General features: G+C 36.1%; 1 protein-coding gene and 1 pseudogene across 1 annotated transcript; one reads left to right on the top strand and one right to left on the bottom strand.

The window, feature by feature from the left end:
- Positions 1-7,052: 7,052 nt before the first annotated feature.
- LOC110709989 (probable indole-3-acetic acid-amido synthetase GH3.6) lies at positions 7,053-8,966 on the top strand. The gene is made up of 2 exons (XM_021888246.1): positions 7,053-7,283; positions 7,504-8,966. Exons 1-2 carry the CDS (start codon positions 7,254-7,256, stop codon positions 8,368-8,370), a joined length of 897 nt encoding a protein of 298 aa, XP_021743938.1. The 5' UTR covers positions 7,053-7,253; the 3' UTR covers positions 8,371-8,966.
- A 245-nt stretch (positions 8,967-9,211) lies between these two features.
- Positions 9,212-22,823, bottom strand: LOC110709982 (annotated as a pseudogene).
- Positions 22,824-23,696: the final 873 nt, after the last annotated feature.

Below are 23,696 nucleotides of genomic sequence, written 5' to 3' on the forward strand. Positions count from 1 at the left end.
ATTGCTTAAGTTAAGACTCATACCTCGCAGAGGTTCCCCAAGATGCCATCTAAGTCTAGAGTGCCGACCCCTCTGACAGACGCTTTGTCGTCAGGATCAACCGCCCTCAGCATGGACTTGGCCATCTGGATTACAGTCGGCCTCTGCACAGGGACTGAGAAGGAAAGAGAGTTAGAAAAATAACGTAAATACATCTAAATGGAAGAACAAAAAAGGCGAATGGTTTTTACCGTCGTCCTGTGGTTCCTCCTATTTCTCCAGACTCCTCCTTTCTCCTACTGAGCCGACAGCGGTGGTGGGTTGCTTGAAGCCACCCTTCGTTGTCCTCTGGACATCCGGTTTGCTGATCCCCAGAGAAGAGGCGTCTAGGCCTCTCTTGGGCTTCTAAGCAATGTGCTTCCGGCCGCCCTTGCCGGATGCGCTCACATCACCCGCCCTTGTCTTTTGGATTTTAGGGTCGGATGGTTTTGAGGGAGATTTGGTAGGGGCACCCTACATCAACACAAGATAAAACAAGTCAGAAATCATTCGGTCAAATTTAGCATTAGTCAGAAATGGCAAATATAACAAGTTCTCACCTTGGGGGTGCCGCCAGTTTTCTGCTCATCCACCTTGATGTGGGTGGTTGCCTCTGCCCTGTTTAGGATATTTGATCTGTATCGAGCAGCAGATACAGCAGGCTTCCTTGAGGCTGAGAGCTTCTCCATTGCCTTGTCTGCAAAAATGAACAAGTGTTAGCACCATCAAACAAGTATTGAAAAGCAAAATGAAATTGCATATTAAACAGACGACCGACTACCTCTCGGCATTTCAGAGCTTAGCCCACAGGCGGCTAAGAACGTTCCCTCCTCAAACCATTTGTACAAAGGGAGATAGCATTGAGGGGTGACCTCCTTGTCCCCCTCATCATTCGTCCTCACAGACACGGTAAACAACCCTTTGTCCATGATCTCCTCCTTTGCCCGCCTAGGAAGAGGCGGCAATGCACTCCTGCCTGCTAGGAGAGGTGGATTCTTATTCCACTTGTTATACTTTTGGTTCAGGCGGCTGTCGGCAGACTTGACTATGTAAAACTTAGTCCTCCAGTCTTTCCACTTATTCTCTTTGCCAACAGCCATCATGTACCCCTTGCAAGTGGTCAAGGTGTACCAGCCCTCACCGCCCCTAGCAGGAGCCCTGCTCAGATAGTGCATGTGGGCGAACGCTTCAAAGCTCGCCTCCACCTGCAACATCTCACAGGCGGCAACGTACCCCAAAATATTAATCCAGGAGTTAGGTACAAGTTTCCAGATACCCAGTTGGTATCCATCCAAGATCCTCTCCACGGCCGGATGGAGAGGGCGGAGGCCAGCTTGGAAGGCCTCTTCATTGCAGTCGAATGCTCTGTCCTCATAGCTGGCTAGGCTCGGCCAGGTAATGGTGTTGTCCTTGTTAGGGACCGACAAAGTATAGCCATAGCCCAGAACGACCTTGCGCCTAAAATTGGCAAGGCCGGATTCCATGGAGTTCCGCCTGCTGTGCGGAACATGATGATAGTAGGGGGCTCTCTCCAAGCGCCTGGAAGCGCTCGGCTTGGCCCAGCTTTCCCCCTTATCCACTGCCAGGGACTCCCTGGCAGAATCTATTTTCGTTCTTGCCTCCTCCGAAGTTATGGAGGCGTTCTCTGAAGAAGATGACGAGGCCGACTCGTCATCAGAGCTCTCATCAGAACTAGGGGACCGCCGATTGGTGCCAGCGGGGTCCTCCCCCAGACTCTCTTCCGGCGCCTGTCCAGAAGGCCCGGGTTGATATTGTTCATCCGCCTCCTCCAGGATTCCATCACTGGGAGTCCCACTAGATGTGGGCGAATGGTAATAGGGGGGGTGGAGGAAGATAAGAAGGGATGTTAGGATGCTCCGACACCTCACTTCGAGGTACTCTTATTGAGCCGTCTGAATATACAGTCGACCCATCCGAATGGTAGAAAGTTCCATCAGAGCTATATTGTCTTGCTGTTCTTTTGGTTCTGGCCTTAGTGTCCTGCACAGACACGGAAACGGTCGAATTCGGAGAAGTTCGTAAAGCAGGGTCTTTGGCCAAGCATTCGGCACTGCTAGTTCTAGATTCAGCCGTCCCCGGTGACCGGCTGATCACTATCCTATGCCGTGCCGCATGCGATTGGGAAACCATTTTTTCGAAAAAAAAGAGAGAAAATGAAGAGTAAAATGAAGAAAAAACAGGCGTTATCTTTAGAAGAAGGGTGAAAGACGCTTGGTTGGCTGAAGAACGGTCGGACAGTTGGCCGAGTGTCGGATACTTGAAAAGTTAAAACACTTAGGGAATTTTGAGATTCTTTAAGTCAAAAAGTCCAAGATTCTCCAAAGATTCGCAAAGGTGTGAATCTAAAGGGGGGGTCAAACCTTACTATTTATAGGGAGGGGTAAAACCCTATAAATTTTCCCTCCAACAGTAACTTTTTGAATCCGACCACTCGGATACTGACACCTGTCACAGGTGCCACGTGTAATACACGTGACCCCTGTGAGGGGCAAATGATTTGGGTATTTTATACCCTGCCAAGTGGCCTAATCAGAGCATGACACGTGTCACTAAAAGGGGCACTTAGTTGGACCATCCAGATGGTGACACATGTCGAGCAGATATTGCCCCCTGGGATTGGCGGCTTTCAAGGCCCAAATCCCAAGGGGCCCTTAAAAAGCGGCGTGACCTAATTCCTAGGTCACCAGATCCTAGGAGGGGCACACTTTCCAAAAGGACCCTATAAATAGGGACATTCTTCCATTTATGACGGGAGAGAGAATATACACGCAATACGAGACAACACGTCACTTACCACCGAGCTGTCGTTTTCAAGGAACACACAGCACTTTACCTGAGCTTGGAATCCGAGCAGATAAACTTTACTTCCGCACATTTTATTACCGAACGCTTACTAACTTAATCTTCGGAGGCAGACCACCGACCATCCGGCGGTCCGTTTGCTTTGCAGGTGCAGGCGTCCTTTGTTGAATCTAGTCTCAGTATTGTAACTCTCCCAAGGGACAAAAACCCCCGAAACACCACCTAGTATTATTATTATTATTATTTTTTAAAATACCACCAACGTTTTTCTAAAACACCAAAAATTCCCACTTATTTGGCTCTCAACCACCTTATGACGTCATGTGGGGCCCACATAATACCTTCCCTCCCCTTTTCCCTCCCATTTCATATGTCTCACTCGATACTTCACTCCCAGATTCAATTTTTCGCTGAAAGAAATCAAAAACATTGCAATTCACTTCTCTAAACCAAATTATTGATTGAATATTGTTTGCTTTTTTGATTTCTTTCAGCGAAAAATTGAACCAATGAGTGAAGTATCGAGTGAGAATAAGAAATGGGAGGAAAAAGGGAGGGAAGGTATTATGTAAGGCTCATATGACGTCATAAGGTGGTTGAGAGCCTACTAAGTGGAAACTTTTAGTTTTTAAGAAAAAAGTTGGTGGTAATTTAAAAAAAAAAAATACTAGGTGGTTATTGCTAAAATGGAAACAATAGTAGGTGGTAATTATCAAAATTTTCCTATTTATAGTATCTCTTATTATCTACTCCATTTGTCACTTAATTAGATTTTTACTTCTCTCTATTATGTGAATAATTACTAAAAGTAGGAATGTAATTAGAGACAGAAGGAGTAATCTACTTTAGTGGAAAAGAACATCATTACTTCAAACATTTAGAGAAAACTTATTACTACGTATTACTAGAAGCGAGACAATTTCCAATGGACGCTCAATTTGTCTGTGAAAAGTGGCTAGTTGACTACAAAGTCCACAGCTCAATGTAATTTTTGATACCTATCAGATCGAATTTTTTTCGGAAGAATTATAGTCTTCTTTCACAGATGACCGATTGACCTTATTGACATATACTTCCTAGAAATTATATTATCACCATGTTTACTTCCCCAAAAATATTCAGTATGGAGTAAAATAATTTAGTGTACTAAAAATATTTTCAATTCATCAAAATTAAGTTAAGTTCAACAAATTTAGTAAAAGTGCGTTCTGTTTAGTAACTTTAAAGAATTACAAAATTTCATATGTGGCAGGCTATACCGTGCGGCCAACCATAATTTTAATTTTTTTTTTAATTCTTTTTCTCTCTCTTCTCTCCTCACCTCTCAGATCTATCTTCTCATTTTCTCTTTCTAACTTGCTCTCTAACCGCTAATGGCTGGAGCACGACTTACACCGTCGTCTTCATCTCAACCGTCGTCGTCTTAGTCAATCAAACCAACTCATATCTCCGCCTCTAAATTTCAAAGATCCAAACCCTAAAATTTCCCCCAAATTTCAACAAATCTGGTGATATGAAGGTTACTTTTGCCTTTGATGTTTCTGATAGCAAAGATTTATCTTCTAGAAATGATGTTAAGGCCGCTGAAGAGTGAAGAAGCTTTAGTTAAATTGGAGCTTTTAAGAAGGAAAAAAAAACCCTTAGCTTCTTCAAACTCATAATAATGATTGTTTTCGACATTTGAGCTAAAAAAACTCGGGATTGTAAAAGCTATTGTTACATTTGTTTGTAATTTTCAATTGATTCCTTTGATTGTGAACTTTATTTTGCTACAGTAATTGATAAATTGCAATGATTGGTATTGACAAAGTTGTTGTTACTTTTTATTTCATTATTTTGATTGTTAAATTTTTCTTCCATCCTTGAGAATTGGATCCTCAGTGGATAATTGTTGTGGTCGTACATTGAAATTGGTGGTTTGGTGGTTGCATTTGCAGTGAAATTGGTGGTTTATTAGTAAGGGGTTACTCGGTTGAGGTTACTAGTTTGGTCAGGGGTTACTAAATCAGAGGGGTTATTTAATCAGGGGTTACTAATAAATCGGAAGGGTTACTAGAGGGGTTACTTAATCAGGGGTTACTTAATTGGGGATTACTAGAGGGGTTACTAGGTTGGAGGGGTTACTAGGGGGGTTACTAAATCAGAAGGGTTACTTAATCAGGGGTTACTAATAAATCGGAAGGGTTACTAGAGGGGTTACTTAATCAGGGGTTACTTAATTGGGGATTATTAGAGGGGTTACTAGGTTGGAGGGGTTACTAGGGGGGTTACTAGGTCGGAGGGGTTACTTAATCAGGGGTTACTAGTTGGGTTACTTAATCAGGGGTTACTAGGTCGGAGGGGTTACTATAGGGGTTACTAAGTCGGAGGGTTACTTAATTAGAGGCTACTTAATCAGGGGTACTAGAGGGATTACTAAGTCGGAGGGGTTACTAAGTCGGAGGGTTACTTAATTAGGGATTACTAGGTCGGAGGGGTTACTAAGTTGGAGGGTTACTTAATTAGGGGTTACTAGGTTGGAGGGATTACTAGTGGTTACTAAGGAGATTACTAGGTCGAAGGGGGTTACTTGTTGTTTGTTGATGTGGTACTCTGCCGCACCGTGCGGCTGGCCACACCAGAAACCTGCTGTTAAAGAATAGATTTAATTTAGAATTTTTGACTTTTACCGCAAAAAGAAATCTCAAAATTGTTTTTTAGTACCAAAAAATTTTGAAAGGAAAATTTGATAATTACCATCATTTATAGTAGGCAAAATTGAAATTACCACCTCAAGTTTTTTTTTTTTTTTTTTTAAATTACCACTTAGTTTTTTGCAAAACTTTTATAAATTCCCACCTGTTTGACGAATGAAGTCATCATGGGGCCCAATTTCGCGTTTTCCCTCTCTCTTCCCTTGAATTCCCCTGTTTCCTTGCCTTCCTTCTCCCTTTTTTCGAATTCTTCTTTGAAATTCGATTTCAATTACTCAAATTAGGTTTACAATTCTGCAATCTTACCTATTTCGAATGGAATTGAATAGTGTAATTAGGGTGGGGGTAATCAATTTGGGGGTTTTGCTAAAATTAAAAAATTAAGGTTTATGAAATGAAAATTGGACAATTAAACAAGTAACTAGGACGAAAACACAATTAAATCATGCAATTTGGGCAAGGAAAACACGGTAATTCGAGGGAGGAGAGAGGGTAAAAGAGGAAAAACACGAAATTGGGCCCCATAATGACGTCTTTCGTTAAACAGGTGGGAGTTTAAAAAGTTTTGGAAAAAAAACTAGGTGGTACTTAAAAAAAAACCTTGACATGGTAATTCAAATTTTGCCTATTATAGATGGTGGTAGTTATTAAATTTTCCATTAAATTTTATTTTTTACAAACAAAAAAAAATAAAAATTGTTCTTTACCACATGCCGTTAAAAACCAAACGGAATATTTTAAATTCTTCGATTTTCGTGCCAAACACATCATCTTTAGGGGTTTTGGGGGGCATTTTGGTCCTTTGATCCAATTTGAGGTCAGAATTGATAAATATTAATCGAAAATGCTTCCTTTTTTACGTGTTTAAAAATACCTCGGTTTGCGTGAAACACGCAAAACGAGGCATTTCCGATCATTGTTTTTGTCAATTCTAACTTCAAATTGGGTCCAAATGGCCGAAATGCCCCGCCTAAACCAATGAACAACAAGTTTTGCACACGAAAATTAAAGATTTATTTTTAAACCGTTAAATTTAACGGTTTTTTCTTGACGGTATGTAATAAAAAATAATTTTTAGAAATTTTTTTGGTGGTAAAATAAAACTTTTAAAATTTTTGGTATTAAAAAACAATTTCGTGATTTTTTTTGTGGTAAAAGTCAAAAAAATCCATTTAATTCTCACCCAAAAAAAAAAAAAAAGATTTTATAGGGAATCAATAAAAATAAGTCTTAATGGAATAAAATAATTTCAGTTCAACAAAAATAAATTGAGGAGAACTAGACATTATTTTACTACCAAACTATACAGAAGCTTCTGCAAATTTCCAAATTAGTACCCTCAGTCCCTCACACAAATAGTTCACTTAGGACTAGTTGGCCCAAATTATTAGTGGCTTAATCACTGTCTCAAGTCATGATAGACGACTAATCTTTTATATAATGCCTTCTCCATGTGCATTCCATAACCCATTGAATACTTATTAAACTTATGGATCGGATGAATTTTTACAATGTAATTTGAAGGGTATATATTAATTTTCATACCCCTAATTATATTACTTTATTTTCAGTCCATTCGCTCACAAGATACAAGCACATGGACAAGTAAATAGCCTTAGTTGTACCATACATACGGTACAACCAGTTCAATCTAAAAACTTGCCTGAGATCGATCACAATATACAACTCTGTACCACTCCGTAATTGATATTTTGATGTATGCACCCGAGAGCACGTACATGGTATGAGGTAATGTGCAATAATCCAAGACAGAGGTCCATTGCACCCTTAATATTTGTCAATTGATTGTTTTTATATTAACTTGGAGCACAATTTCAAAATGCATATGGTTACATACTTACATTACTGAATCTGATTGAACAAAATGCAATTGAATTGACATTAGTTTTACATACTCGTATCTTTATAGGATGTACAAAATGATCTAATATCGATCGAGCATTTGCAGGTTGTTCCCCCAAGGCCGTTGGTCAATAAGAGCCTGTGGTTTCTGTATGCTGGAAATGTCATAATTACTAAAAGTGGGTTCAAGGCAATGGCTGCATCTTCAATACCATTGTCAGGCAGCAAAGAAAGTCAGTCTCAGTTTCTTTCTACGTGCATCGCCCCTGCTGAAGTTGTTAAGGGTTCGAATCTACAACAACAGATGTTCTGTCATCTACTTTGTGGCCTAAGAAAGTTCGAGGTAATCGATTCCATTCGAGCACCATATGCTATATCTTTGATTAAGGCCTTCTCAGTTTTACAAATTAAGTGGGAGCAGCTTTGTAATGATCTTGAATCAGGGACTGTAAGTTCTGAAATTACTGACATTGCAATGAGGGACTCAGTTAATGAACTTCTCTGTGGGCCTGAGGAAAAAATTGCGAATAGAGTTCGAGCAATTTGTCAAGAAGAGAATTGGGAAGGAGTTATTGGTAAGTTATGGCCAAATGCTAGATATGTCAGGTGTATTACTACAGGAAGTATGCAACAGTATTACACGAAACTGAAATATTATGCAGGAGATGTTCCATTGCTAGGTGGTGAGTATTTTGCTTCAGAATGTTGTGTAGGCATCAACATGGATATTATGCAACTTCCTGAGCTGACTCGTTTCGTTATGCTCCCAACAGCAGCTTACTTTGAATTTCTTCCATTCGATTTGTACGATAAAAATGCTTTTGCAGGAAAAGAAACAGTTGATTTTTCTGAGGTGGAAGTGGGAAAGATGTATGAAGTTGTTGCGACAACTTACAGAGGACTATATCGTTATCGTCTAGGCGATGTTGTAAAAGTCGTAGGATTTTATAATTCATCCCTGAATTGGAGTTAGTCATGAGGGCTCCTAAAAATCCTAGCGAAATTTTAACTGAGAAAGACTTGTTTAGAGCTGTTCAGAACTTGGAGCTTGCAGGGGGGAGTTTGTTACTTGGGAAGTTAGTAGAGTTTGCGGGTTTTATGGACTTGGATTCAGAAGCTAAACAAGTTAAGATCTTTGTTGAGTTTGCACACGAGTGTATACTTCCAGAAAAGGAGAAGGAGAACGAGTCAGTTTTGCTTCTTGAAAGTTGTCGGTCTACTATAGAAGATGGTTTGGGAGCTATGTATAAATTGAAGAGAGGAAATGGTGAAATCGGAACTTTGGTGCTATCAGTTGTTCAGCCGGGTACTTTCGATTTGTTACTCCACAAGGCTGTTGAAAATGGTGCTCCTGCTAGTCAGTATAAGCCACCTAAAATCATTAGAAGTCATGGGATTGCTGACTTCATGGATGCTAATTCAGCTTTAACTGTAGTTTTCAATTGATCATCAACAAGAGGTGCATACATTTTAATCATTACAATCTGTGTATTTGACGATTTGTGAATCTATGTGTTATACATGTTTATTGTTGTTGTAATTTGACTTTCTAATTAAATTCCTTTTTCTTATTTATGACAATATAATCCTCATGTTTCCGGCTTACATTACCAAATGAACTAAACTGAAGAAATTTTAAAAATAGAACCATCTATCAGCTAATGTGATAAAGTTCAATTACCAAGCTTGCATATACATGATCATTGTTAAAAAATTAATGTATATTAGCTGTCCTAAACTACTACTTCATCACAAATTTAAGATTTTGAGTATTTAGAGTATTCTTGGAGTCTGATAGTTTTTGTCAAGGAAAATTTTCACTTATTCATGTATCAGTAAATTTGTATGATTGTATACATTCTCTAGTAAAGGTTTACACATTTCTAACAAGGGTTTCTGATGCCGTTGTTCTCTCCCTTTAAAAATTGTTATGGACCCTATCACTATCCATTAAGGGTGATTTGGATTTCCTCCAAAGTTCTCCCATTTGTTTCAGGCACAACCATGACGACAAAAATGATGCCGAGTGCATAAGTCACAGCAAAGATAAGGAAGGTACCTGACAAGTACAGAAAAACTATGATCATGAATGTGCAGTGTTTATAGTATTGTAAGGTATATATATTACATATTTTGCTTAGTTGTTTCAGTCGTAAATCTGATCCAAAGTAGAGCTGTGGTGTACCATATGAGCTCCATTCCATCAGAAAATTGAATGTATAAGAGACTGCCCAAGCACCAAACCAGTTCACGAGTGTTGCCAGGCTTCCAGCCACTCCTTTTACATTATCGGGAAAATCTGTCATTTATAAAAAACTTCTCAGTAGATTGCTGACATTTACTATCTTAACTAACAAGAACAAATAGTTTATATGGTTTGGGGTTACCTCTGACATTACAACCCAGGGGACCGGACCCATTCCTATCGAATAGAACGCTATGTATACCTATTACACTCATAAAAGAAACATTTGTGAGCTTGACATGTACAAAACATTCATGAGCAGTATTTGTGAAATCGTTTCTTTTGTAACAGCTAAAACTCTGCATACCAGTAGCTGCAAGTATACCTCCTGCTTTTGTCGATTCCTGATGAACCTAATATAGAATTAAAAGTATCATTTCTGTGGTTACAAGTCTACTGCAAGTTGTCGACTATTATACTACCTCCGTTTGTTTTTATTTCATAAGTTACCTTGAGGTAGAATGCAACTGATGTGAGAAAGCAACCTAAAGCTGATCCTGTCGCCGAAACCTGTAGTGTATAAGATATGTTTCCCAAGTCATCAAATGTAATAATCAAAAGGTAATTTTAAAGGATAGAGGTAATCTTTACCAATAGTAAAGGCTTTCTTCCAGCTTTATCAATCAACGTTGCTCCAACAGATGGAATCACAACCTGCAGAGTATAATTCTTAGGGAAGTGACAATAGACATAACAGAATCACTGCCTTTAGTAACAGGGATGTTTTGCCTCAAACCTGCAGTAAAGCATATATAACTGTTCCAATCTTTGAGGAAAATCCTGTCGAAAAAGCAATGAGATTCAAGGCATCTTTGAATACTTTATGAGAAAGCTTTCAAACTTTACTGATGGCTAAGTAAGCAGTAAGAAGTGGTGTTAATGGTAAGCTTATAAGTAATAGGCAAGGAAAGTCCCATTTCAAAGTTCATGGTAATGCTTCTCCACATGTTATAGCAAAAAAGATACTTGGAGATACTTGTGGGTAACTGGGTATGTACAGTAACATTGCCATGATCAAAATTTCCTTTCAAATTTAAATACAAGTTCATTAACATTAGTACTATTAATTGCCGCCTTTCAAACAGACTGTACGTACATTCATGTTCTGTTGTGAAGAATTAAACAAAGTCCTTTTACCTGCAGTCTCAAAAATATTGCTTGCATAGAAGAAAATTCCATTGATTCCCCCAAACTGTTGCAACACCATTAATCCAACTCCTACCTGGAAGAAACACCATTAAACTATCGTCTCAAGAAGCAGTAACACCTCATTGTAAGTAAACTATCAGTACCAGTTAAACTTACTATGACAGAGCGTAGATATTTCTTCTGAAACAGGTCAAATATTCTAGCTTTCGGGTGATGTTTGAGCTCCTCTATACAACTCTATCAAATGAAAATACATGAGTCAATAATTCAAATGTTTATACAATTTCATTTAATTTGCTGACACAATACCTGGATCTCAGCTACTTCATGAGTTATGTCTGCATCTTGGCCTCGAAGTTTTTGAAGTGCATCTTTGTACTCCTGATTTCCTCTTCTTGCCTATATCCATAACCAACGACCAACACGCACTTAGTTTTCCTTGCAGATCATGTTGAGTATATTATGTTACCTATAGTTTATGTATTCGTACCAGCCATCTTGGTGACTCCGGAATAAGAAACAAACCCAAAATCATAATAGCACAAGGGATTAGTCCTGCATCATATCATTAAGTTACTTTTTGGCTGAATTGCTAGCTTTTCCTTAATGATCAGGTATGCTTTTATGAAGCCTTTACCGGTTAATGCTAATGCTCTCCATGATACCTATCCCTATTATAAATGCCACTGAGACCCCTGTAGAGATCATGACCTGTATAATAAATAAGAGCAAGTAAGCGCCCCTATAATGTATTTTTGGACAGAATTCTAATATGTTGCTTAATGAAAAGTATGCTTCAAAAGTTCAAAGAGATTTTCCTTTAAAATGTTCTCTGTAACTTTGGAATTGTCATATACATATATATATATATATATATATATATATATATATATATATATATTATATATATATATATATATATTATATATATATATATATATATATATATATATATATAATATATATATATATATATATATAAACACACCTGATTCAGTGTTGTAAGGGCTCCTCGAATGTTTACAGGTGATATTTCAGCAATGTAAATAGGAACCTGTAAAATTTATCATAGTACATAACACCGACATTTAGTTGAGCTCAAATCAATAGTTTAAAGATTACAATGTATAACAGAACATACGTACCACATAGGAGAAGGCACCCATTCCATATCCTCCGGCTAATCTTCCTATGTCCAAAACAAAAGTACCCTGCTTTTCATAGGATAATATCTTAACAATTTATTTCATTTAATTAAAACAACATTAGTTAATAATTATTATTTATAGTTTTACAAGAAAATATTAGTCTCAACCTTGGAAAAATATATAACTAACCACCCTGCTACGCAGCATGTGGCATACAGTCCCATTGCCTGCCAATAAATCAAATTTAAAAAGAATTCATATCATGCACCAAAGAAGTTAGCCTGTGACATAGTACCCTGATAAATTTTGCTTCCTACCCATTTTCGACCAACAAAATCAGCCATCGGTCCACTTGTTATAGCGCCAAACATAGCACCAAAAGTCAGTATAGAACCAAAAAGTGAAAACTGCATGAAAATCAGGAACAAAAATAAACATCTTAGGAGCTTTATGCACATCAAAAATAGCTAAACCGATATTGCAAAATACACATAGAAGCGGACTGTCAGCAAACCTCAGCAGTTGACAGATGAAGTTTTGCAGTTATTGCAGACTGTGTAGGAGAAGAGTAGCCAGCCTGAATATCAACCCTGTTGAGCAATTAGGTTTTGATGATTATAAACTAATGATGATTATCTATCTAACGTGTATGTTAAGTTGTGCATAGAAAAAGCAAATTATGCTTGGAACAGGATACAAGGAACCTGAGTAATGACAGGTATATATGTAAGGAACTTGAGCAATATAGGATAAGCAATAGAGGAACAAGAACAACGATAAGTGTTATGGTTGATAAGCATGATGATGGCTAAGGGACCATGAAGGTAACTATGTAAACATGTGTTTACATATGTTAGCTTCATAAGGTAAGTATCCTATACATATATAGGTTATGTATGTGTAGGAGTCTTTTAATTTAGTTTAGTTTTCTTTATTGTTTTTATAAATAAAAAACTAACCTTCTGTTTTACTTTGTTATTCTCAGAAGTTTGCTCAGTTCGTCATCATCAAAAAGGGACAACTTGTTGATCCTTATGAGGTTTTGATGATGATGTTAAGAATTGAGCAAACTTCCATTTAATAAGGATTTTCTAGTGTTGTGATGTTTGCAGGTTCAGTAAGCGTTGAGGGCTGAAGTAGGAATTGAAACAGAGGAACTTTAGAGGATCCATGAGGATACAAGTAAATTTAGAAGAAGAGTTCCAGAAATGGAACTTCCAGAAGTTTCTTAACAGGAACTTCAAAACGGGTGGTAACGACCTGGTTTCGGTGTAATGCTGGGGAAAACCCTAAGATCCAGAATATATCAAGACTACAGGATTCCAGAACAAGAGTTTCAGAGAAGCAACATGAAGACAGAGAAATAGAAGTATATTGCTCTAGGATTCATGTAAGTATGTTGGACATAAAAGTCGGTCTGGAACAAGTCTATATAGAACCAAGGTGAATTCCAAACAGTCAATGAAATTAGAGTAACTGACTTGTCAGGAACTCAGAGACTGTCAGAGTTCAGGAACCTAATAGGAACTTAAGTATGAACGTCGTTAAAAGTCGGTTTTAATGATATATATATTTACCTTATACGTGCATATCTTTTAGGGATTTGGTTTTACTGAATAAAGATATTTATCTTCTAATAAATCCCTTTTGGAAAAAGATAAGATTGTTTAAAAAGTATTTTAAACAAAAAGATAAGTTTTGAATAAAATCTGATTTTATGCTAAGTTTATCTTATTATTATTGACAGTTTTTATTCTTAACAAAAAGATATATTTTCGGAAAACTGATTTTTAGAAAATATCTTTTAAACTTATCTTTTCAGAAAATCTATCTTTTTCAAGATGAAATGAATAATTCGAGTGTACTATAAATATGCTCATATGCATTCATTCAAAGTTGAGGCTGACGAAGTGTAGTGGTCGTTCTTAATGGTTTTATCCTTCACCACGAAGCTAAGTCAGTCCTCCTGGTCAAAGTTCCTATCAGGTTTTTGGTTACAATACGTCTAGTGAGTTCCAGACAGATCTTGAGTGTTCAACATATTAGTTTTATCTCTTTATTCATAGATATGTATTTAGGGATATTCGATGAGATCTTGTTATGGGAAAAAGGGTTTTGAGTGTTTTGTATTTTGGGGTGAGATTGTGAATTCTCTTAAATTCACGCTTGTGTATGAGTTTGAAATCTGGTAAAATTCGAGTGGTAGCTGTGAGTGCACAGTGAGTGAAAGGAACCTGAGAAGTGTCTTGGGTCACCTAGGAAGTTTCCTGGGTAAAGGGAGAAAAAGGGTCCTGAGAAGTGTCTTAGGTCTGGTAGGTAGTGTCCTATCATAGAGTCAAGTGTCCGTGGCGGAACTTGCAAAGCAAAGGTCTGTGTAATAGGTTGTACTAGGAGAGTTGCCTATTATAGTGGAATTTGTTTATAAGTCCCAATAGGGCCGAGGTTTTACTTCCAGTTAGGCACTGGATGGTTTCCTCGTAAAACTTGCTTTGTGCTTTAAGTTCCTTTACGTTTTGTTTTTAATTTCCGCATAAGTTTCGCGATTGGAACCTACTACCATTCACCCCCCCTCTTGTAGTAGTTCATCTAAAATAACAATTGGTATCAGAGCAGGTGCTCTTGATAAACCGGGTAACCCCGAGGAGCAAGTTCCAGGCTAGGATGGATATCTACAAGGAATGCAGTGAATGGAACTCAACCCTAGAACGTTCCGAATACCACGTGAAGACCAAAGTCTGCTTGTGAAGCAGATGTGATTCAAAGATGAACATCTTTGAGGTAAGTGTCTCGTCTTTGAAGTCTTGATTATATGCATGACATTATGTGTACAAGTTCCTTGTAGTATTTCTAGTTAAATTTTGGATTTTGTTTTGAAAGTTTGCAAATCAATTTTGTGTAACCTCAAATTTGATTTATAGAGTGAAAAGTATTTGTCAGATTTACAAATTGATTTATTTTTAAAGAATCGGTTTACTGGAAATAGTTCAAGGAACGTATTATGTAGAATTATGCATATTTGGTCTCTTGGAACCTGGATTATCCCTGTATGGAAACTTAATTCTTTGGGCAAGGTAATGAACGTATATTTTGAATATTTTCCAAAGAATGACCTTATCATGTGTATGTGTTTTTCTGAATATTTATTATGTAGACACATGATGTTTATTGTTAGTAAAGATAGTTGGTTTAACCGTAGTTGTTTTAATTATGGATTATTAATGTCTATTACTAACATGAAAGTACCCAATATAAATTGGGTAACCAAAGCCAAAAGATGACTGATTTTGCAGGCTAAGTGAGTGGAGACAACTTATTAATAATGATGAACTTTGGTTGTTTGTATATAAGCAATTATGTGCAAATTCCTCTCACTAGAAAGCCTTTATAAGAGGTTTGTAGTAGGTGAATCGACAACATGAATAAGTGTGTAAGTTGCCTATACATCTCTCTGTAAATATTGGTCATGTTCTTTTGGTATGTATTAATCCTTCACAAATTCCAATTGAAATTCAATTCCCTAATCTTATGAAGGTTATTTGTGAATGGATGAAAAGAGAAGTTGTTTGGATGTTTATAATGTATATCATGACAAACTAACTTCTCTTCTAGCTTTGTGCAAGTTATTAATCATTGTTTTGTAGGTTTGTCCATTGAGACAAATTGGTGCGTAAAAGTTTGTTCCATTAGGAGCTCAGTGCTTAAATTGGTTGGAACTTGGTGAACTTGGAATGATAAAACGAATTAGGGATACAGGAATAACAAAGCTTCTATATCAAGGTGCTATAGGAGTTAGCGTATACGTTCCTGTAAAGATTCTTGTTCAAGTTCCAGTTAAGTTCTTATTTGGAACAAAGCATTAATTCCTGTAGCAGACTCTTATGAAGGATAATGAGTTAAGATGATTATCTTTGACTGCGTGTTGGAGATTCATCATTTTGTTGATGGAACGACATCTAAAAGGGAGTATTCTTACAGGAACTTTATGTTTTAACACTTTTATGCTTTAGGTTTTATCTACCTCTTTTGACTAACCTACTGACATTTTAAAGGCACAAAGGAATCTCTTGGGTTGTGAACTTTCAGGTTATATCTTTTGAATGATAATATGAGGGACTTTGACAAGGTGTTGAAGAATTTGAGATTAAATCAACACGTTCCTCTACCCAAGATACAACGGTCTAAAGGACCAGAAGGACATGTTCCAACTTTATGTCAAAAGGAACATGGAAGAGTTGAAGGTTTATAATAGGAGGGAACTTGCATTATCTCGACAGCGAGGATCCAAAAGAGATGATGATAGCCAAATCAAGGTATCTCTTGCTATAAACCTGCAATGGAAGAACTTTGACTTATAATACTAACACGAAAGGTAAAATTTCTACATAACAGGAAGTTAGTAAGTCAAGTTCCTATCCCATTGTGAATATTTTTCTTGTCAAGTTTTTAATGCACATTCTGGTTTTCAATTGCTTGTAACTCTAGTTGTTTTATGGCTTCAAAATGACATCATCAATAAAGAGTGGAAATGTCACATATGAAGGGAGTCAAAAAGGGAACACATCATTTGTGGATCTCAAGGTGATTCCTAACAACAACCTGACATTTCTAGGTTTTATTGAAGATGAGATACCTCTATGCTTCAAACTGTGAACATGTTAATCTTTTCATGCTTGATAAACCTAGTAGGAACTCGATAATAGGTATATGTACATGTAAGTTCCAAACAGGTTAAGATCGAGAAGCATGAGAATGAAACACATGTTACATTCTCTTTCAACATCAGGTAGATGGTAAGCAACACTAATCCATTGGATCTTAGTGATATGGATATGTTTACCATGTGATATGTAGAGACTAATTGAAAGAGATGTCTTGTTTATAAGTAATGAAAGCAAATGAATACTTGGTTTCTTTTCTTAATAGAAGAGATGATGAACTGTTTATTGAAAGTCTTTTCTATCACAGGGTATGTGGCTAAGTATTCATCACTTATGAGATTATAGATCTAACAATGGAACCTAGTTCCAGTCATGTTTAGTGTTTGTTGCAGGAACACAGGATTGTCAACAAGTTTCCAATTTTGAATCATGAAAGACAAGAAGAGAACAAAATTATATACTAATGGTCTTTTCAGGTTCTTTAGAATAGTTTTCAATGTCTCTGGCTACATCATCAACACTGAAGCAATAGATCTTTGATGAACAAGACACCCTATGTTCTACTTAGGGATGTTTGATGATAGAAGTACCAAGGCGATTTATCCATAAACGCCTAGACTAGTAAAACATATAGAGTTGACACTATCATGTTTAATGTGCCATAAGTGAACATATTTTGAGACTAACAGGTTTGTTCCCATCAAACAGGTTATAAAGATGAACTCACAAGTTACTGTAGAACTAACTGAGTTCCTAGTAAAGAAATATGTCACTAAGAATAACAGCAAGGGATAGCTACATATGTTGAGGAACTTTTAGATGTTAAGTTCCAACTCATGCAGCAAAGTTCAATGAACTCAATATAAGAAAGCAAGTTCCAACGAAGTTCCAGAGCTGAGATAATATTTGTTCTGACCAGCAATATCTCAACAAACTATGGAACTAAAGTGTCTTATATGCATATGTAACCAAGGCCGAGCCTCACGACATTGAAGGATTTGAGGATGTAGCTTGAAGATTAGATGTGCAACAGGAACTCGATGAGCTTAAAAGGAAGAAGGTGTGTATTACATTCTAAACCTATTCTAGAACACCTAAAAAGGGTCGGAGATCAAAAAGGGTGTTCTGGAAAAAGCTTGTTGAGTAAGGCACGTGAATGGAACAAAGCTAGGTTGGTTCTTAAAGGAAACAACCAATACAAAGGTATGTATTGTTTTTAAGGAACTTATTGCTCGTGTAGCTAGACTTGAAGGTAATTGAACATTATTTTATCTTGTTGTTTATATGGGATTAGAGTTGTACCACATGGATGTCTTGGATGTCTTTTGTATAACATTTTGTTATAGATGTCTATGTGGAACATACTCTAGGATAGATTGCTATCCAAGTTCCTTCTTGAAAATTGAGCTTTAAAATTATCAATTTTTGTTTTCAAGATGGATTGAGTTATTAGTTGTACTTACTTACATTAATTATATTTTTGGTACAACTAACGAGACATTGTGCATTGATTTTTGCTAATCTATGATAAGAAAATATATTTTTAAGCATTAACCACTGACAATGGAACTAGTGTTAGAAGTGGAAGTTCATATTAGATTCGAAATCATCAAGGAACAGAATAACCACTTCAAGAACTCCAAGGTAAGCCATCATATCAACCTATGTATTAATAGTTACATCTTTATTGATATGAGACTATATAAGATATAAGTTCCTTTCACATGTCGGCATTAGATGAATTGGATTGATATATCTTTGGTATGGATGCAATATGTGAATTTGTGAATTGATTCTCTTATGGTTGTGTCTTGACTTATCATATTCTTGTTTATTGCTTAATGGAACAAGACTCGATGAAATATAACATGAGTATAAAGTATTTTTCCCTTAAGTTATGTCAAGTTGGGGTTCCTATGCATGTTAAACATAAAGTAAAGAATGTGCGCTTATTGTTTATGTGTCACACTTAGTTCTTGTGTTGTAAAAGACATACTCACTTGCCTAATAGTATTAGAGGTCTCTTAATAGAACTATGGGTGCTGTCAAACACGAAGTTCCTAAGTTGCCAAAGGAACAATGGAAGAAACTTTGGTGGAACAAGACAGGTAAGTTCCCAGACCGTTTGTAACTCACTTGTTTAAATTTCAGAGGGAACTAACCTATCTTTTAGTCAACTTTCAAGCATCCACACCATATATCTTCGATCGCAACATTATTCTACAACTCTAAGTTGTGTGTCTGTGTTGCATATACTCTAATTGTCTTATATTTAGAAAATTGAAGATTCTTATTCACCCAATTCAATTTCCTCTTTCCGTTCACACACTTTTACTTCTTATTCTTAATTCCCATGTGCTCTAAGTTTGTTGATCATCTTTTTATGATTTTTAATGATTTGATGAAACATAAAAAATGGTGATTATATGTTGAGGAGGAAGTTGAAGATAAAGGAAGAAGAATGGTAAGGGACTCAGGGGGAATAAGGTAGGAACCAAGAAATCAAAATGGTTCAGATCTGGTTGTGGAACTCAAGTGTATGAGTGAGTAATATCTTCATTGATTTAAAATGTGTTATTCCAGGAAAGCATGCAAAATTTGTATAATGACACCCTTTAAAAAAAAATAAAAAAAAAAGAGAAAGAAAAGGAAAAAGGGTGATCAAATATTTAATTTCCTGGGTATCTATATATGAAGAATGTTGACTATGTTGATGTCGTGTACTCGTATACTTGGTGAGCTAGTGAAGGAACAATAATAAACGACGAAGGAACTTGATTATGATGAAACTGAAATCTATTTAAGTTCCAGTATGGAGAATGTTCCTCAAAGAAGTTGGTGGTTAAGGTAAGGGAACTTGGTTATCAATTGGCAAGATGAATATGTGTTGTGTTCAATAGGAGATTCAAGAGTTTGAGATAAAGTACAATGTGGCGGTTCTCATCTCAAAAGGTTTAAACGAAGAGCACAAATTCCACTTCACGTTCCCTCTACTTATTTTGTTCCATATGCTTCTTTATATATCCTTTAAGCTTGCGCTTTAATTGGTCTATTCATGCAATCCATTTCTAACTTTTTAGCTCTGATCTTTACTTGAATTTTAACTTCTTATTTGTCAAGTTCAATTAAGGGTTTTGAAGTTGGGCCTTTGGATTGTGAGTTGGAAGTTAGTGTGGAAATGGTATCCGTGTTTGAAAAGTGAGTACCTTGAGGCTTTTAGGAACAACAAGTGTTTAACTAGTATATACTTACTTATTATATGGTGGTAGGTGTGACATATGACTTTAAGTGCATATAATTTACGAAAAACAAACGTGTGGAACAATACCCTTTTTGATAATGACAAAAGGGGGAAGAATATGTATGATGCTTATGGTATGCAGTAATTAAGTCTAAAGTTATTACATCATGATTGTTGAAAGTATTTATATATTGATAAATGATGTGTATTGCTAAGTTCCTAACTATTAAGTTCTTGTGTATGTTCTTAACTTGTTTAAATGTTATTTCCTTGAAAAACTAAGGGGGAATAAATGTACAACGATTATCCTTTAATATGTGATGAGCATCAATAGTTTGTCATCATCAAAAAGGGGGAAATTGTTGAGCAATTAGGTTTTGATGATTATAAACTAATGATGATTATCTATCTAACGTGTATGTTAAGTTGTGCATAGAAAAAGCAAATTATGCTTGGAACAGGATACAAGGAACCTGAGTAATGACAGGTATATATGTAAGGAACTTGAGCAATATAGGATAAGCAATAGAGGAACAAGAACAACGATAAGTGTTATGGTTGATAAGCATGATGATGGCTAAGGGACCATGAAGGTAACTATGTAAACATGTGTTTACATATGTTAGCTTCATAAGGTAAGTATCCTATACATATATAGGTTATGTATGTGTAGGAGTCTTTTAATTTAGTTTAGTTTTCTTTATTGTTTTTATAAATAAAAAACTAACCTTCTGTTTTACTTTGTTATTCTCAGAAGTTTGCTCAGTTCGTCATCATCAAAAAGGGACAACTTGTTGATCCTTATGAGGTTTTGATGATGATGTTAAGAATTGAGCAAACTTCCATTTAATAAGGATTTTCTAGTGTTGTGATGTTTGCAGGTTCAGTAAGCGTTGAGGGCTGAAGTAGGAATTGAAACAGAGGAACTTTAGAGGATCCATGAGGATACAAGTAAATTTAGAAGAAGAGTTCCAGAAATGGAACTTCCAGAAGTTTCTTAACAGGAACTTCAAAACGGGTTGTAACGACCTGGTTTCGGTGTAATGCTGGGGAAAACCCTAAGATCCAGAATATATCAAGACTACAGGATTCCAGAACAAGAGTTTCAGAGAAGCAACATGAAGACAGAGAAATAGAAGTATATTGCTCTAGGATTCATGTAAGTATGTTGGACATAAAAGTCGGTCTGGAACAAGTCTATATAGAACCAAGGTGAATTCCAAACAGTCAATGAAATTAGAGTAACTGACTTGTCAGGAACTCAGAGACTGTCAGAGTTCAGGAACCTAATAGGAACTTAAGTATGAACGTCGTTAAAAGTCGGTTTTAATGATATATATATTTACCTTATACGTGCATATCTTTTAGGGATTTGGTTTTACTGAATAAAGATATTTATCTTCTAATAAATCCCTTTTGGAAAAAGATAAGATTGTTTAAAAAGTATTTTAAACAAAAAGATAAGTTTTGAATAAAATCTGATTTTATGCTAAGTTTATCTTATTATTATTGACAGTTTTTATTCTTAACAAAAAGATATATTTTCGGAAAACTGATTTTTAGAAAATATCTTTTAAACTTATCTTTTCAGAAAATCTATCTTTTTCAAGATGAAATGAATAATTCGAGTGTACTATAAATATGCTCATATGCATTCATTCAAAGTTGAGGCTGACGAAGTGTAGTGGTCGTTCTTAATGGTTTTATCCTTCACCACGAAGCTAAGTCAGTCCTCCTGGTCAAAGTTCCTATCAGGTTTTTGGTTACAATACGTCTAGTGAGTTCCAGACAGATCTTGAGTGTTCAACATATTAGTTTTATCTCTTTATTCATAGATATGTATTTAGGGATATTCGATGAGATCTTGTTATGGGAAAAAGGGTTTTGAGTGTTTTGTATTTTGGGGTGAGATTGTGAATTCTCTTAAATTCACGCTTGTGTATGAGTTTGAAATCTGGTAAAATTCGAGTGGTAGCTGTGAGTGCACAGTGAGTGAAAGGAACCTGAGAAGTGTCTTGGGTCACCTAGGAAGTTTCCTGGGTAAAGGGAGAAAAAGGGTCCTGAGAAGTGTCTTAGGTCTGGTAGGTAGTGTCCTATCATAGAGTCAAGTGTCCGTGGCGGAACTTGCAAAGCAAAGGTCTGTGTAATAGGTTGTACTAGGAGAGTTGCCTATTATAGTGGAATTTGTTTATAAGTCCCAATAGGGCCGAGGTTTTACTTCCAGTTAGGCACTGGATGGTTTCCTCGTAAAACTTGCTTTGTGCTTTAAGTTCCTTTACGTTTTGTTTTTAATTTCCGCATAAGTTTCGCGATTGGAACCTACTACCATTCACCCCCCCTCTTGTAGTAGTTCATCTAAAATAACAAACCCATTATGTTAGTTAATATTCCGAGTGAATGTACAGAAAGATACAACAGCTTACAGATCGAGGCAGACTAAATGGAACAACACTTACACAAGCTCCGAACTGGTACGAACCACACACTGCAACACAAGTGCTTAAATAAATCATCCATGGATATCCTTTGCTACTAGCCTTGCCTTTTTTACATCCTCCATCGATGATGCTTTCCTTAGCATGTATCTTTGGCTGTTGGACCTCATCTTGTTTGCAATCAAGTCCTCGCTCCACATCCTTTCTAGCAGCCATATTATTTTTACGGCTTTATATAGAAACTGCAGAGGTACATAGACTATTAATTCAGACTTAAGCTTGTTTAATTCGATTTTTTTTTTTTTTTTTTAAACGGTTTTAAAGAAGTACTTTTGAAAATTACAAACGAGTCTCCACATATTTCTAGCAGCCATTTTCTTTTATCAGTGAAACAACTGCAAATAATAACTTACAAAACAAAAGTAATTAAATGACAAAATATAACAAGAATGCCTTAACTGAATATAAAGTGGTGACTCCAATTAACCAATTATTTGCATCCTATAGTACATAGCTTATAAAACATGTAAATATGTAATACTGTGTAACAAATTTTTTTGCATGGTCGTCGTTTTATAGTATAGTTGGTTCATATTTGCCCCACAAATCAAAAACATTTGATCTTGACACGCATATCATTCTAATATTCTATGGAACTATGATCTGATTTGGGAATGTAATGAGTGTTAGAATCTTTTTGAAACAAATTTTGGAGATTCTTTTTTCTCTAGGAAATTGTACAAGTGAATTATACTAGTTACAACTTACAACCAACACCTCGTGTACGTAATATGTTACAGAAAACATGTTACGTGTCCAACACTTTGATAGTTTGATTAGGCAAACATGAAAAGTACATGATCACTTAGCCCGATTTATTATAGTTGTGGTTTTACTTAAAATTAGATTTATCATGCGACTCAAAATAAAATTATTTATTTTTTATTTAATGTATTATACCGTTATTTCCTTCAAAAAAACAATATATATATATTACACTATATTTCGTAATTGACAATACACTAGAGTATAACCTGACCTGAATAGATTGGAAACTAAATGAAAAAAAAAAAAAACCTACCTAATTTTGACCTTAAATGAACCTAACATTACTAATTAACATTTTGTGAATAACTTTTAAAACAATATTTACACTCTTACTTTAATTTATTGCTACATTATTCAATGTTAACAAGAATGGACTATTATAAATGGAAGATGATTTTTGAGACAATTCGAAATGAGCGATGAAGATTGCATGATGAAGAGAAAGATGGTCATATTAAGAGAAGTTGGTTTGTTTGTGGCCTAGTGGGTTTTGATGGGTTACAACTCAAGTAAATTGAAGAATCATATCATATCTTTTGAGGCAAAGTTGAGAGAAATATATATATTTAGAAACAAGAGCGCTTATTAGCATTTA

The sequence above is a fragment of the Chenopodium quinoa genome, unplaced genomic scaffold (assembly GCF_001683475.1).
Source record: "Chenopodium quinoa cultivar QQ74 unplaced genomic scaffold, ASM168347v1, whole genome shotgun sequence".
Lineage (NCBI taxonomy): Eukaryota > Viridiplantae > Streptophyta > Magnoliopsida > Caryophyllales > Amaranthaceae > Chenopodium > Chenopodium quinoa.